At 33.3% G+C, this 17839-nt stretch overlaps 1 protein-coding gene across 2 annotated transcripts in view; it reads left to right on the forward strand.

Moving 5' to 3' along the window:
- ERCC8 (excision repair cross-complementation group 8) overlaps positions 1 to 9689 on the forward strand; it is a 55120-nt gene extending 45431 nt beyond the window's left edge. For both annotated transcript variants that reach the window (XM_012664533.1, XM_012664534.1), the window contains 2 exons: positions 2697 to 2777; positions 8824 to 9689. In XM_012664533.1, the coding sequence (XP_012519987.1) occupies positions 2697 to 2777; positions 8824 to 8892 (150 nt within the window). In that variant the 3' untranslated portion in view covers positions 8893 to 9689. The remainder of the gene's footprint in view (positions 1 to 2696; positions 2778 to 8823) is intronic.
- The last annotated feature ends 8150 nt before the right edge of the window (positions 9690 to 17839 follow it).

The raw sequence follows: 17839 nt of genomic DNA on the forward strand, positions 1-17839 counted from the left end.
AGTAATAGACAACCCATTGACTAAAATACGAATCCATAATCCATGCTAGTATAAATAAATAAATTGGTAAATTAAAAATTTGATGAGGAATGAGATATTTGCATGGTCTCAAAGTATCACCCCATAAAATATTAAATACAAAAGTAAAAAGATTCATTTTACCCTGATGAAGCCTGTCATTTGTCACCTAAATCAAATGATCAAAGTTAACAACCTAGTTATGGGACATCACTTCTGTGATATTCCTGGAAAAATTGAGTAACCCAAATTGAATCATGACAATCCAAATTTGAGAGGTATTCTACAAAATAACTGGTGTGTATCTTCAAAATTGTCAAAGTCAAGAAAGCCAAAGAGAGACTGAAGAACTGTTCCAGATTGAAACCTAAAGAGACATGACAAGTTACAGCATGTGATTTTTAACTGGACCCTTTCGTTATAAAGAACAGCACTAGGACAATTGGTAAAACTTGAATGGGGTCTAAGAATTAGATGGTAGTAATATATTAAGGTGAATTTTCAGATTTTGTTGGTTACATTGTAATTATATAGGAAAGTGTTCTTGTTCATATGAAATATACGCTAAATTATTCAAAAGTGATAAGGCTTCATTTTGGCAGCTTAATCTCAGGAAAAAAATTCTTTTTTACTGCACTTGTAACTTAAATTTTGAGATTGTTTTAATAAGAAAATCTAATTCCCCAAATGAACCCCTATATCTATCCCAAATACTTCAAGGCTTCTTAATTCAAATCCCTCCAGGTATTCTTTATTAATCATTCAAATTTAAGTGCTGCCTTTTTAAATCTCTCTTGAACATCTACAAAATATCCTTTATGTCTTAGTGAATTACCTTGTAAGCTTATCTCACCAAGTTATCTTGGGTATATATCTTGCCTTCTCAGGGAAACTAAATTATTCAAGGGCAGTAAACATCTGGGCATATCTTTACATCATCCATAGTTAGTGTAACCGTATATTCTAGATTTTATAATACAATCAATAAAATTTTGTTTTAGTTAGGAAATTTAATAATGTATATCTAATATAGTTTAATTTTTTAAAATCTATATTTCTTATAAAATAACTTCATAATTTTATTTTCCCTTTACCCAAACCCTGACTTAAATAAAAAGTGCTAATTTTACCATGCCTTAAGTTGTTTTTGAGATATACAATAATAAAAATAAATAGTTGCATAGCAGAGCAGGGATAAAAAGATGTTAAACAAAATTGTTAGAAATACAAAAATATATTTATGAGGAAAAGTCACTTAGTCATTCAGGGTTTTATAACCACTTAACATCTTGCTGCTTTCCCTTTCTCATTTGCACAGTAGTTTGTTATTATTATCATCATTATTGTTATTATTATTGACCTACTGTTTGATATTGTTTTTTCCCTTGACACTGAGCATTTGGTTTATATCCTGCTCTTTTCTCTTGACATTATCAGTATTTTCCCATGTCATTAAGTATTCAAAAAAAATTTCAATGGCTATGAAATATTCTATCATGTGACTCAACATTAATTTACTGATAATCATTCCTCTATTTTTGGACAGTTATTTCTGTTTTTTGTTATAAACATTACAATGATGATATCCTTGAATTTCATGTGTGACTTTGACATAACTTCTAGAAATGTGTACAAAAACTTGATATATCCTGAGAGTCTATGCTCCAAAAAGATTATACCAATTTATACCCTGTGTATGAGAGTATATATTTCACTGCCCCATAGGAGTGTTTTCAGTAATAGCCAATATAACATATTCCTTCAGTTTTGTTGGGGAGGAGAGCAAGCATGGTCCAGCCATGAGTGAACAGCATATCCGTAAAAACACTGGCATACTATATGTCAGCCCAAGCTTCCCCTTATAAAGTAAACTTCTGAATAGCTTGGGTCTTCAGGCTCTTCTGTTGAATAGCAGCCAGTTAGGCATTTGGAAGCTAAATAAAGCCTTTTGTGAATTTTTGGCCTATTTTAGTAGAAACTCGTTTGGTTTCTTCATTGAAGTGTTTATCTAAGTTCAGTTACTGACAAAGAAGGATAAATTCTTTATTCCATTTTTTTTTCTCTATTATGACATTTGAAATATATGGATACCATTATTGGTAAAAACCACTAGTATAGGCCAGGCACAGTGGCTCATACTTGTAATCCTAGCACTTTGGGAGGCCGAGGCGGGAGGATCACTTGAGCTCAGAAATTCAAGACCAACCTGAGCAAGAGTGAGACCCCATCTCTATTAAAAATAGAAAAGTTAGCCAGGCATTGTGGCATGCGCCTATAGCCCCAGCTATTCAGGAGGCTGAGGTAGGAGGATCACTTGAGCCCAGGAGTTGGAGGTTGCAGTGAGCTACAATGATGCCACTGCACTCTACCAGGGCGACAGAGTGAGATTGTCTCAAAAAAAAAAAAAACCACTAGCGTAATGAGTGTTTTTGTAAAATTTTCACAGTATTAGTTGGCTCTGACATATCCTAATACTATTTTCAAATACAAAACAAAGCTTTACTACATCTTAAACAAAGAAAAGAAAAAAGAACATCTGCCTAGTTTCTTTAGGGAGTAGAAATAGAATTAACGTAATTACCTAAGAATTAATCATTTCAAAAATTAATATAGTTCATCTCAGTTTGGTACCAATTTTAAATTGATCCACAATCACATTGTTGCTCTCTGTCTTATAGGAACTTTATAGTGGTAGCAGGGACTGCAATATTCTTGCTTGGGTGCCATCCTTATATGAACCAGTTCCTGATGATGATGAGGTAAATATTTGTACAAATTGTCCAGTGACTTCTAAATCATGAGGAATAAAGTTTAATTAATTTACTTTATATGGGAGAAACTTTTAAAGTAGTTCTTTCTATTTTTATGATTGTAAAAATAATTTGCCTATTATAACACATTTGGAAAAATCAGAAAAATATCAAAAGAACATAAAATTTCTTAAGTTGAATTGACATTAACCTTCTGATTTATTTCATTCTTGTTTTTTCCTATGTGTGTGGTTTTTTTTAACATAGTGAATACCATGGTTGGACATACAACTTTGTATCTTACTTTTCTCATTAACATTGTACGGTAGCCTTTTTCTATATCGTTAATAACTATGTAAACATCATTTATAATGATATAGTATTCTGTCATTTATATACCACTATTTAAATATTTACCTATTTGGAGACATTTCTGTTGATTATTATAAACAACATCAAGGTAAATATCTGTTCATAAACTTCATATTTCTGATTATTTCTTTGAATAAATTCCTAGAGGTAGAATTATCTCTTAAATGATCATGTATGACTTTTTTTTTTAATTTCAGCATATTATGGGGGTACAGATGTTTACGTAGATTGCCCTGGCCTCCCCCCTCTCCCCTCCCCTCCAAGTCCGAGTTTCAAGCATGTCCATCCCTTGGATGGTGCACATTGTACTCTTTGTGTATGCATATACCCGTCCCCTCCTCCCCCTCCCCCCTCCCCTCTGCCCGACATCTAATAGATGTTATTCTTATATGTATACTTGTGTGTTGATCAGTTAATACCAATTTGATGGTGAATACATGTGGTGCTTGTTATGTATGACATTTTTAAAGGTCTTTATTCACACTGTCACATTTTACCAATTTACACTCCTACCAGCAATGACAGTGCCTATCTTAAAGCATAAATTAGTATAAATATGACAGTGTGAATAAAGAGCCCTAAAAATGCAGGGGGTAAACAAAGATGAATAAGATATAATCCCTGGCCTTAATAGCCTCTGCATTTTTTTTTTTTACTTATCAGGCAATAGAAAGATAATCTAAAGATGTTGTCTCACCAAAGATTATTCTACTAAGCATTGTTAATCATCCTCATTTATCTTAATTTCCAGGATATAAAAAGTTTAATATCTAAAAACAATATTTATATAAATAATTTTTTAAGTTGGAAATATAAATAATGTAGTTAGAAATACCTCAAGGTAATCTTAACCAAGTCATAGTAAAAACAAAACATCTTAAATGGAGGTAGAAAAAAGTTATTGATGGAACAAGTTTGACATTCAAAAACATTTTTCATATACTGTATTTAATTCCTTTAATGAAAATAGGACTATGTCAAAAAACATAGGAAATAGGATTTTTACAGGGGTAGTTGATGGCACCTAGCAGCTACTGACAAAATTTATTTCATACTTAAATTTGCAACTGTTATGAGTTACTGCGGGGTAAAGCCTGTGAATTATTTTCTTTTGGCTCCAATCCAAAGAAAGAGAAAAACACATGTTGATAAATCTTCAAGCAGCTGGCCAAATGCCATATGAATACTTCCAGATTTTATCACATGTCTAATTTGGTTTGTTATGGCTTGATTAGTTTTAGTATACAGCTGCTTTTGATGACTGAATATTCTTCTGGATAAAGTCTAATAGGGTCAAATAGATAGGTTTAGCCATTTATTTTACATTATTATTTAATTTTTGTGTCTTACTCTTTGGGAATTACTATATACATTAAATCCAAGTTATAACACTATAGGCCATATTAGGAAGTATAACAATCATTTACCAAATGAAACAATAAAAATATAAATGAAAAGTAAATCTATCGTAACTGATACATAGAAAAAGATGTTAGAAGAAAACTAAATTGTTTAATATATAAAGACAGTATGTGACTCTGATGGTTTATTTATTTCCTTGTTTTGTATTTATAGTGATAGTTTTAACTCCTTACCTTAAAGAACTTTGTGTACGAAAAATTAAGCAAAACAAGTAGAAAATCAAATAGAGATACACAACAAACAAGTTGAGGTTTATATTTAAGTTTTAGAGCTATAAAACTTTATCTTTTGAAATACATTGTTCAGAATCTTTAACTTTAAGATAGCAGTCCTCCTCGTATTAATATGAAATGGCATGTGCTAAGGTTATTTCCATAAAACTTTAGTTTGAAAGATTCCTATGAATGTAGGTATAACCTGAATATGATCATGATGCAGATCCCAGTAGAGAAGTCTGTCTGCACAAGATCGTATTCCTCACATGGATGTTTACAATTTGACTCATATTTTAAAGTGTTTTTAAGAAAAATAATAATAAAAAGAAAAAACAAAGAAAAAATATTAATAAATAAAATAATTTTTTAAAAGAGAATCAAAAGGACAAAAAAGAAAAAATAAATAAGAGGGTTTTTATCTCAACTATCAAATAAATGATTTGCAGTTTCCCAAGGAGGCAACACAGCACAGTACAAAACAAAACACACATGCATATACACACACATACTTAGCCTTTAGCTTTAGGTGAACCTGTGTTTGGATCTCAGTTCTGCCATTCATTACACTTGTGATCTGGGACAAGCTTATATTTCCAAATATCAGAATTGTCAAAGTTGCTCTTAGGTTTCTTTTCAAATCCACCCTTAAGATAACAAAGATAATCCCTTATGGGTGTTTCTCCTGATATCCAAAATTTCTGTTTAAAGAAAGCAAGGTCATTGGATGATAGGAACAAGATTTATGGTCTTTAAGCATAATCCTATTAGTTAATTGTCAGGCTGCTTTATTATATTCTGAGGAATCTGGCTTCCTTTTGCCCCCACTTCTTAAAACTTGGTCATGATCATGGCAGGCCTATCTGTAACTGCTAATCTCATTTTCTTATGAGAGATCTATAGGGAAGGTTTATTACAATTTAAATCTGACCTCTTATCAAGAATCTTACCTCATTTTTGACATTCACACAATACATAGCAGTTATGTAGGTGTATTAATATAATCATTTGCCGACCCAAACAACCCTGAGACTTTCTGGTAATTACCAGTTAGAAATTTTAAAGTTATCAAGATGTATCCTGGTAGATGTTAAGTTTGATTTTGTTCCTCCTGCCCATTATTTGGACCTGGACTAGGTCCCCTCTAAACTTACTCTTCTTTAACTCCGTAACATTTACAACTATCTGTTAGTAGAACTGGCAACCTGATGAGATAGAGATGAGTAAGTTCAAGCACAGGCTGGTTGTCCACTAGGTGGAGATGTTGTAGAGAAAAACTGAAGTAACACTTGATCAATGGGTCTCAAACAGTAATGTGTACTACATCTGTCTACATTGTCACTGCAGCTTTTAACTACAAGTATGATGTTTTATTTGTGATTGTTTTAGGAATAAATGTTTCTAGTTATACTGTAATGCATTTAATTTTGTTTCATTAAAAACAGCAAAATAATTTATATGCAACCGTATTATGATTTTCACTTATTTTGCTTTTATGCTGAGTTTTCAAATGAAATTAAAATGTTTAGTAGGTTACACATTGGGCTTCCATAGTAGAATTAGGGGGCATAAACTTTGTGTGGCTTACCCACCCAGGGTAGATATCTAAGGCAGAATTAAAGGCTTCTAAAGACAAAGTAGGGAAGAGGAGTCACCCAACCCCCCAATGATGATGCATCTTTGAATAAACTCTCACTAAATAACCTAACTTGGTAAATTATAAACTCAAAAAGATAGGAAACCCAGTAAATGTTTGGATGAAATAATAAATGAACAGACTTCAGTATATCACTATTGCAAATAAAAGTGGACTGCTGCTAGAAATTAGTGAATAGGCAGTTAAGGTTTGATGATAGTTTTATATCTGAACATTTGGAGTATAATGGATATTTGGTTGTACACCTAAGTGACAACAGCCAACATTAGGTTTAGTAATGCACTCTAATCTAATTAACAACTATAAAGAATGCCTAAATTAATATAGGCAGTCCCTGGGTTACGGACGACCGGACTTAACGGCATTCTATACTTAAGAACAGGCTCCCAAGGCTCCCCATAAAGATAATTTATAATTAAATTAATAATTTTGGAACTAATTTCTTCCATGCATGTAAACAAATCCACATGGCGTAAGCGGTTGGCACAGTATCTTTATGCTAGCAGCTAGTCTCATTGTTTATACAGTCGCACAACATCACTTAATTTGTGAGTCTGTGTTTACCCTTATGACCATGCCTCCAAAGTGAAGTCCACTGCAAGTCTAGGTGAGCCTGCAGGGAAGAAAAAAGTGATTACAATGGAGACAAAAGTAGAAATAATTAAATGTTCAGGGAAAGACCAGATGCCATCATTCATTGGGAAAGCGTTAGGCTTCAGTTGCTCAACTATCAGAACAATTATAAAAGATAAAGTGAGAATAATGGAACATGTGAAAGGCAGTCCTCCAATGGAAACATCAATTATTACTAAGCAGCATATGGATTAATTATTGAAATGGAAAAGTTATTATTGATTTGATTAGAAGATCAAAGTAAGCATAACATTCCTATTAGCCTAGCATTGATGCTAGGTAACATTAGGTGAGTATTAACCTTTAATATTCTATTTTGAAATTTCTCCTTTCTCCTATCTAAACTTTTTGTATGAGTTTGTTTTTATATTCTGTTTTTTTGAATTAAAAGAAAGAGCACAATAGTTTCTACATAACTTAACCTCTGTATAGTTATTATTATTATAGTATTACACTGTATTATTACCACATATGAGCCATTATAGTTTTATTGTTATTATCATTATTACTGTATATGTGCTGTTCCTTGGGGATCCAAAGACGTTCCCAGGAACTTATCTCATCCATAACCCAGAGACCACCTGTATATTGTTCTCCAGCTAGCCTAGCTGATACTTGGGAAATTTACTGAGAACATTCACTTTTTCTACTGTTTTCATTGTTTGAATTGTAAGATTCTAAGTCATTATGTTCATCAAAAAGGAAATAAACATTTGAGATGTGCAGTAGGGGTTACTCTTAACCAAAAATATTTCTATAAGTTGTAAAAGGCAAAACATCTAAGATAATTTAAGGGTAGTCTTGATGCTAATACATTATTGGAATTTGGATCTAAACAAACTTGTAGCAAATGTAAAAGCTGCAGAATAAGAAGCAGACCTGGCTCATAATTCCCAGATACTTTAAAAATGAGACCATCTTAAAGCCCTTTTAGTCATTTGACAGAGAATAAGAAGGTTCCCATTCAGAAGTTTTTCCAAAGAAGTGAATTTATTTGAAACTCCAAATAATTGCTGATTACCTTTATTAGATGTGCCTCTAAAGTAAGAATACTGTGATATTTTGTTGTTGTTTTAAGTAACCATCATCTAAATGCATGTTATCCTTCAGAAAAATCTCTGAGGTAAACGTATGTGCTAAATACAAATATGTTACCATTTCTGACATATTTTGCATGTGTTACTAAACTACTTTACCAACTATATAAAAATAAGTAAATAAACCTCACTACTTACAACTCACAATTACTTTTTGGACTTAAAATGGTATTACCCAGCTTGATGAACACCTTATTCCCCATATTTGGTTATTTGGTTACTTATAAAAGTCAATTACATCCAACATTGGGTTGCCAGCATTAATATTTTAGACTGTTAAGTCAGACTGTATACCTGGAGTCCAGTCTTAGCCCTATGGATGTCAGTGTACCACCTTTTCCAGGTAATTCCAAAGAGTTGCAGGAATACCTTGAGCAACAGCAGCATATGGTATATATATGTATGTATTTGTGAAGTGACTATTGATACTTTGACGGAAACTGGTTATTTGGATAAAGTCTAGTATGTCTGTTTAAAATGAAGTTATCTTATATTGTAAAAGAGGTATTTGTTACATTATTTTTGTTTTGAAATTAACAATTATGCAGTTTCTTTCAAAATAATGTAATTGCTACTCATCTGATATATTTCCTAACTATACTATGAACCTAAAATTATGAAGTAGAAAAATAGAATCTTCCTTTTTCTTTTTCTCTTTTTAGGCTACAACCAAATCACAGTTAAATCCAGCCTTTGAAGATGCCTGGAGCAGCAGTGATGAGGAAGGATGATTGTCGACCTTTAGTACCTTTGTGTCTCTGCTGATGAAACTTTTTACATAGAACTGTTTAAATAGGAGTGTGTGGGCTTTTTTTTAACTGTCTTGTCAATTGCCGATAACTGAATTTGGATAATTTCCCCCCATGTTTTAAAACGAGGTTAATATTTGCATAAAATCCTAAAACATTTCTATATAGTTTATCAAAACATGTCTCCTTAATCCCACTTGTGGCCTAAGGCAACCCCTGTTGTTACAGTACAAGGACACAAGCCACTGTGCCTCAGTTGGGACCTTCAGCAGATTCTGTGAACTAAAAGATGCAGTAAGATGTGCAGCTGATCATAGGATCAGCAAGTAGAGGTTATCAGCATTGACTTTCTCATACTGGCTGTACCATCAGCCTGCTCATTTCCACCTTCAAGAATGATTTTACTGAGGACGATTACATCAAAAATAGTAGTTGGAAAGGTATGGTCAAAATTATTCTATACTTTCTTATTTGTGTGTTCACATTTTACAATGATTTCATTTAGTTGACCGTTGTCTAGCTTTATGTTAAATATTTTTGGACTCAGTTTCTCCCACAATCCAAAAAGTACGCCACAGAAGGCTTTTAAGTTGGCAAAAATCCCATGTTTACTTTATTTGAGTGTCAGAGGGCAGCTTATACTCATGCTTGAACTCCCTTTCTATGAAACTCATTAAGATATGACCAAATCCTGCTTCATTCATCCAAACAGAAATGTCCTGGCAGGGAATCTGGCTTAAACATAAAATGTTGTCATAAAATTTCTATTTTATTATCTCCTTTTATGTCAACCCACAAATGATTAGCATGAAGCTAATCTTGATACTCCCTTTCCTCCTGATTCTTACTAGCAGGAAACTAGTAAAAGAGGTTTTTGTGAACTTGAATACCAAGTATACAGTTGTTGAGTTTTTAAATGTATAACAGTTAGGCCTCATATCAGACCTTTCTGGCTAAATATTTTCCATAGACTTGCTTTTACAATTGATTTTTTTTCAATTGACAGATAAAGTTATATGTTTTTACTGTGTACAGCATATTGTTTTGAAGCAAATATACATTATAGACTGACTATACCTAGCTAATTAACATATCATTACCTCACACAGTCATCATTTTTGTAGTAAGAACATTTTATATCCATTCTCTTAGCATATTTCAAGAATACAATATATTAACTATAGTTACCATATTGTATGATAGATCTCTTGAACTTATTCCTCCTATTTAACTGAAATTTTGTATCCTTTGACCAATGTCTCCCAACTGCCCTCCAAGCCCCACAAACCACTTTTGCCCCAGATAACCACCATTCTATTCTCTACATCTACGAAATCAACTTTTTTAGATTCCACATATGAGTTAGATCATGTGGTATTTATCTTTCTGTGCCTGGCTTATTTCACTTAACATCATATCCTTCAGGTCCACCCATGTTGTTATGAATGACAGGGTTTCCTTTTTATGGCTGTATAGTATTTCATTATGTATAGCTACCACATTTTCTTTATCCATTCATCCATTGATGGACACTTAGGTTGATTCCATTTCTTGGCTATTGTGAATAAGGCTGAAATGAACATGGGAGTGCAGATATCTCTTCAGCATACTGATTTCATGTCCTTTGGATATAAGCCCAGTAGTGGGTTTGCTGATTAATATGATAGTTCTATTTGTAATTTTTTGAGGAACCTCCATACAGTTTTCCATAATGGCTGAATTAATTTACATTCCCACCAACAATGTTGGAGGGTTCTCTTTTCTCTACATCCTCACCAGCACTTGTTATCTTTTGTCTTATTGATAATAGCCATTCTAACATTGTGAGGTGATATTTCACTGTGATTTTAGCTTGCATTTACCTGATGATTAGTGATGGTGAACATTTTTTCATATGCCTGCTGGCCATTTGTATGTCTTCTTTTGAGAAATGTCTATTCAGGTCCTTTTGTCCCATTTTTTAATTGTGTTGTTTTCTTGCTATTGAGTTGAGTTCCTTATATATTTTGGCTGTTAATCCGTTGTCAGATCTATAGTTTGTAAATATTTTCTCCTGTAGATTGTCTCTTCACCCTGTTAATTGTTTCCTTTGCTGTACATAAGCTTTTTAGGTTGATGTTATTCCATTTGTCTATATTTGCTTTTGTTGCCTGTGCTTTTTATGTCATATCCAAAAAACCATTGCCCAGACCAATGTCATAGAGCTTGTTCCCTATGTTTTCTTCTAGTGGTTTCATAGTTTTGAATAATTGATTTTCTTAAGCCCAGACCATCCTACTCTCACTTTTTCCCCCTCTGGTGAGGATGCATTTGATCTTTGAGAAAGCTATTAAAATTGGAAATTATTTTTTGTTAATTTTAAGAAAAAGGAAGTCTTCTTCCAAACTGCAAATAACTGTTTTGCTTCTTGCTAGTTATATAAATATATATGCTTATTGTAAATAATTCGAACAACATAAAAACCTAAAAAAGAAAGTAACAGTCACTTGAAATCATAATACCATAAGATAATCACCACTAACATTTTGGTAGCTTTTCTCCCATGCATCTCTTTATGACACATGTAGTTTTACATAATAGGATGTTTGGTATGCCGTTGTTATCATAGAAGCTCCTCTCTTCCCACATTAGCCCCTCATTCCCCATCCCTTACCCCTGCTGCTACAATCCAAGTTATTAACCCAGTATGTATTCTTTCATATTACAATCCTACATAGATCTATGTAGAATTTATGGGGATGTATTTTTATTTTGCAAAAATGGGATATACACAGTTCTATCTTGATTTTTTTCCATGTACAGCTCACATAAATCCTTCTGAGTCTTCTGTTGTAACAAAGTCATTCTTTTTTTAACTGCAAAATACTCCATCTTGTGAATATATCCCAAATTTTTTCAGCCAGTCTCCTATTGAGGGCCACATATATAGTACTAAAGATTATGAACTGCACTTTATTTTCTTGAGGTGGTGTATTTGGGTGGTGTCACTTAGTTATTGAATATCATCTTTTCCTCTGGTAAAAGGAAATTATAGTTTTGCTGGGTATAAGATAGTTGGGTTCTGGTCCTTTTCTTTCATTGTTCTGTATATTGTGTCCACTTTTTCTAGCTCCTGGTATTACAAATGAGAATTCCAAAGCCAGTTTAATTTTTTTCCCCACTGTAGGGAATTCATTCTTTATAGCTGGAAGTTTGTAAACTGTGAAGTTTTTTTCTCTCTTTATCCTTATAGTTTCTTAATTTTATGAAGATATCTGATATCTTTTGTTTTTTATCCCATCACTACTCGTGAGGTCTTTCACTCTGAAGCCCCAAACCTTTTCTCAGCTCAGGGATATTTTCTTCTAAGATTTGTCCAATTGTTGCTTCTGCTTTGTCTTTTTTTATTCTTCTTTGGATCATCTAATAATTACATGTAAAGTCTACCCTGATCTGTCCTTCAGAGTCTTTTTTTAGTGCCTGGCATGTAGTAGATGCTCAATAAGTACTTGTTCTGTGGTTTCTGCTCTGTACTTTGCAATATTATGTTTGATCTTTAAGGTTACTAATTCAAACCTGATTGATTATCAGGGGAGACTTCTAAATTATTGTTTTATTCCCCTCCGCACACTATACCCTCATTTTTTTTAACACTTGCAGAAATATATCAGAGAAATATGGGAGGTCATTAGAGGCTTCCATTTGAAACTTTTTTAAAAATTGTTTATTCAGTTGATATTTGTCAAGCCTATTCACAGGGTATATTAATGAGCCTTTTATGAAGGCAGTGATCATCTATAGCTTCTCTCCAATGCTTTCTACATTTGACATATTTTCCTTCCATGCTGTTTTGCCTAATAATGTGTGTCTTTTCATCACATAAAGTACTTGTATCCTGCCATATTTCAAAGGAACATCTATGCCAATTGTTTATTTCACTTCAACTCGATTCTAGTTTTAACTAAAATCATTCATGGAACCCCTATGAAATGCTCAGTTTTTAAAAATGTGTAGAAATAATAAATACACATATTTTATTGACATAGCCCTAAACCTGTGCTTAACCAGAAGCCTAAAAATAGCATCACAGTTTGGCTTGGCCTCTCTTTTATACTTGCTACCAAGCCTTTACTTTACAATTGATTAAGGAAACACCTTATTAAGAAAAAAGTCATCCCTTTAACTGAAGCATTCTTTGTTTACAGTTTATGCTAAAAAGCCCAATTTAAACTAGATCTTTAAAAACCTTTCAAGAAAGCTCTGAAAATTAACCCTTAAACTATACCAATTGTAATAACAGACAACTTCAAAATGAAAATTATTCAATAAGGGATACGTAGGTATGTAGAGCCCACTATTAGTTGAGACACTAGAAAACAAAAAACTATTAGCTTTATTATTTAAAATCTTAATGAGACGATGATAGAAAAGATTTACATCAACAAACTGATCCCAGTTATTTTTCAAGGAAAAAATCACTCTCACAATAGAAAGGAAAATTTCAAATTAGGTATTAAAATAAAAGCTACATAGTTCTATTTCAGAAATATTACTGATCAGTAATACACTAATACTTGGTTATTTCTTTCTTTCTTTTTTTTTTTTTGAGACAGAGTCTCGCTCTGTCGCCTGAGCTAGAGTGCCAAGGCGTCAGCCCAGCTCACAGCAACCTCCAACTCCTGGGCTCAAGCAATCCTTCTGCCTCAGCCTCCCAAGTAGCTGGGACTACAGGCACGTGCCACTACATTTGGCTAATTTTTTCTATTTTTAGTAGAGACGGGGTCTCACTCTTGCTCAGGCTGGTCTCAAACTCCTGACCTCAAGTGATCCTCCCGCCTGGGCCTCCCAAAGTGCTAGGATTACAGGCATGAGCCACTGTGCCCGGCCAATACTTGGTTATTTCTATAAAAATGATACAACTACTGAAGATTTAAAAAGCTAAAGACATTTCTATAAATTATTAATTTTTATAAACAAATTGGTAAATTTCCTTTCCTTTAACTTAATTTTTTTCCACATTCAGGTAATTGTTTTTCTTCCTGGAGTGCAGTGGTGTGATCATAGCTAAGTGTAACCTCAAACTCCTGGGCTCAAGCAATCCTCCTGCATCAGCCTCCCAAATAGCTAGGCTTATAAATGCATGCTACCATACCCAGCTGATTTTTTAATTTTTTTCATAGAAACGGGGTCTCCCTGTGTTGTCTGGGCTGGTGTCAAACTCCTGGCCTCAAGTGATTCTCCTGCCTAATCCTCCTAAACTGCTGGGATTATAGGCTTGAACCACGGTGCCCAGCCCAGGTACGAATTATTGAGCCTGAACTTAAAAACTCTAGAGTATCATTAAAGCACTAAACTTAACATCAGTTAAACTATGCTAGAAATGGAATGGCAAAAAGGCTGGCACATTTGGGATTTTTGTCTTTCAGAAAGTATAGCAGAGAAAGCTAATTACAGAAAAGAATTACTTTGTATTGTGATGAAGGTTCTAGACATCTGAAAGTTAAATCTAGCTCTCAGGATAGAGTTGGTTCTTGTGTTTTAATTCTGGAAAGGTATTAAATTCAGGGGACGAATCTAACAAGGTTTGATCATGAATATGGCTTTTCTTCTTTGCAAAGAATATGTGAAGTCCTGTGCTACCTAGAATCACTGTAATAAACCTTGGTGCTTAGAATGATTACAAGTCATTCATTATAATACAAGTTTATCTATCTTACTGGCTCTGTCAGCAACATCCTTAGATACAGGAGGCATAATTCTTTGCTGCCATCTAGTTTTTTTCTGTTTTTTCTTTTTGAATTAGGCAATTACAATTTCAAAACAAGGGGGAATAATGAGACAAACAACTGCATCGTGACCTTTCATAGTTCTCTGTGTGTAGGTTTCTACAAATACCCTATATCCTCTTGACTAACCACTCCTCATGAAGGTACTCGTAAACTTCGTACTAATGGATTGATACTGCTTCTCTAGTTCATGCTTTCCTGAGACTTGGAAAGAAATTGTGTCACAGTCCTAACCTGATTAGTTATTCTGTCTCTAAAAACACAATTAAGTAAATGTTTAAGACTAAGTTCTTCAAGCTCCTCATGTTTTTTTGCTTTGTTAGTTTGTTGATGGTTATGGTTATTGCATAAGGTTTTGCAGAACTTCTAGCCAGGTAGCCCTAGGCCTGGCCAGTAACTTTGTTTTTTTGGCATTGGTGGTCAACTCTTTAAGGCAAGGAAGGATTGGCTCAGGTGACTAGCAGGAGCCACTTCTCTTTTGTTTATTTTATCCTTTGTGGCAAGGGTTAGCAACTGCACTAAATTGGGATCTGTTAATACCCTGTGCAAATACCAGCAGGAGCAGGAGAGCTGCTACTTCCATATGGCTCAGACACTTAACTCTCCAGCTTCTCTTCACCCTTTGTGATGGCATCATTCACTGTTGTGTGAATTTGTATATTTTCTAAATAAATATGCTGTTCAGAGTTGTGCTAAAATATGGAAATAACATTCCTAATAAGTCTTTGAGGATAAGAGTTATAATATTAACTGTTTTTATTGTACTATTGTTTTCTTATATATGTTATATATGCAAAATTCTATCAGAGTTTCAGTAAGTACTATGGGAAGAAGTTATTAAAAACAATTCAGTGATGATCATCATAGACATTAAAGAATGGTAAGATTATTTTTTAAATTTTAATGGTTGCATGAAGAAATAAATAATAAACAATGGACTGGAAATCAAAAGACCTGAGTCTTAATTTTACTACCAAGTAAACATGAATTTGGATAATATCTTTTACCTTCTTTTTTTCCCTAGTTAAAAATTAAGGAAGGGGACAGAAAACTGGAATAGAAAATTATTAAAGTTCATTCCTGCTCCAGAATCACAAATTGTAATATTTAGAAAGCATTTTTTTTTTTTTTTTTTTTTTTTTGAGACAGAGTCTCACTCTCTTGCCTGGGGCAAGTGCCGTGGCGTCAGCCTAGCTCACAGCAACCTCAAACTCCTGGGCTCAAGCAATCCTACTGTCTCAGCCTCCCGAATAGCTGGGACCACAGGCATGCGCCACCAAGCCTGGCTAATTTTTTTTCTACATATATTTTTAGCTGTCCAATTAATTTCTTTCCATTTTTTGGTAGAGACGGGGTCTCGCTCTTGCTCAGGCTGGTCTCGAACTCCTGAGCTCAGAACGATCCGCCCGCCTCGGCCTCCCAGAGTGCTAGGATTACAGGCGTGAGCCACCACGCCCGGCCTAGAAAGCATTTTAAAATGCTATTTAGTATGTGACGTGCATAAATAACTAAAGGTTTATATTCAAGATCAATTAAAGTTCATTGGAGGTAAGGGTGGATTGTCATTATAAAAGTTTCATGAATTGTCTTATAATGAATGAGCATTCAAATTCTAATAGAATGAACATGGAGTTTTGCCTGAACTAAACTTTTAAAGTTTCCATCTGAATTATTACGGAGTCACCACTGATTAGCTATTTGATTTTGCAAGTTACTTAACCTCCTGAGCTAATTGCTTCATTTGTAGAAGGGAAATAAAATACCCTTTACAGAGCTGTAAGAATAAGTGAAATAAAGTTCTGAGATATAATAATCACTTAGCTAACAGAATTCTTGTTACTTAAAAATCTCAAGATTATTGGACTCTGAGCTCTTGTCAAAATTCACCTCCTCCAGTACATGATATGCTTATTTATTTTGTCTTTCTCTCCCATCTAGAATATATACTCCAGGAAATCAGAGATTTTGCCTTTTTTGTTTATTGCTCTATCTCTAGCTCCTGGAACACTGCTTGGCAAACAGTTGATACCAAAAATATACTTACTGAAGTAATCAGTGAAAAACACCATTACCAAGCACTTAACTACAAAACAATAACTCTACTCATAATTCATGAATGATAAAGTTCTTGTTATTTTTATAATTTACTGTATATGAGTTGTTTAAGTGTTATTAAATATTAGTTGATAAGCTGGATATTACATTAATCTTGTAGTTTTTCTTTTCTCAAAATGGCACAGTCCTATTCTCAAGGTTGCTGTTGGCCAATACACCCAACATAGAACCTCCCTGAATCTGTCTAGTGGGTTCTGAGGGGTTTATTAATTTTCCCCTGTAAATAGGTTATATTGGGAGACTTGTATTGTAAATCTCAATAGCTAAACAAAAGTAAGGGAACTTTATGAAATCTTGAGTTCAGACTTTTTTATGAGGTCTTCTGTACTTCTAGTCCATTGCCACCTGGTAATATATATGGTTGGACTGAATCTCTTCATTGCCTTTGACTCTGGGATTTCTTCTCTTCTTTTCCTCCATTATGGAAAAGTGACAAATATTTCTGGAAATGTTATATATTTTGGGTTATTTATTATCTTTGTACCCAGTAGGAATACAGGAAAGGTAAGATGAGGGCTCACGATATCAAATGCTCACAAAGGGGAGGAGAACATGGTAAATGAATGAAGAAGTAGTGGTAGCAAGAATCAAATGTAAGAATTATATCCTTTATTGTACTGTGGTACAAGCACATAATATAATAAATACATTATATTAAAGATTAAATGTTTTGATATAAAATTTAAATACGCAATTAAAAATAGGTATTTTGATTATTATATTTTGCTTATAATTCATTATTTTTTTATCTTAAATGAAAGAAATGGAACTATTTTCTTCTGTCCTTTTGGGGAGCATTATTAATTTTATTCAAATAAATAATGTAAAAGTTTTTCACAGATAATGTTTTTTCTAAAACAGATTCTTGGCTCAATTATTTTTTTGTACATTGAAAATATCTATCTGACTTATAGAATTCAGTTCAAGGTTAGTTTTCAAAACTACAATTCAGCATACTGTACTAACTTTCATTTTTGAGCTCTTATCACTATCAGTATTAGTTGAGAAAATGCAAACTGATTCAAGTTTGTTCATTTTTATAAATTTCA

Source organism: Propithecus coquereli, unplaced genomic scaffold (genome assembly GCF_000956105.1).
Source record: "Propithecus coquereli isolate 6110/MARCELLA unplaced genomic scaffold, Pcoq_1.0 Scaffold9, whole genome shotgun sequence".
Taxonomy (NCBI): Eukaryota; Metazoa; Chordata; class Mammalia; order Primates; family Indriidae; genus Propithecus; species Propithecus coquereli.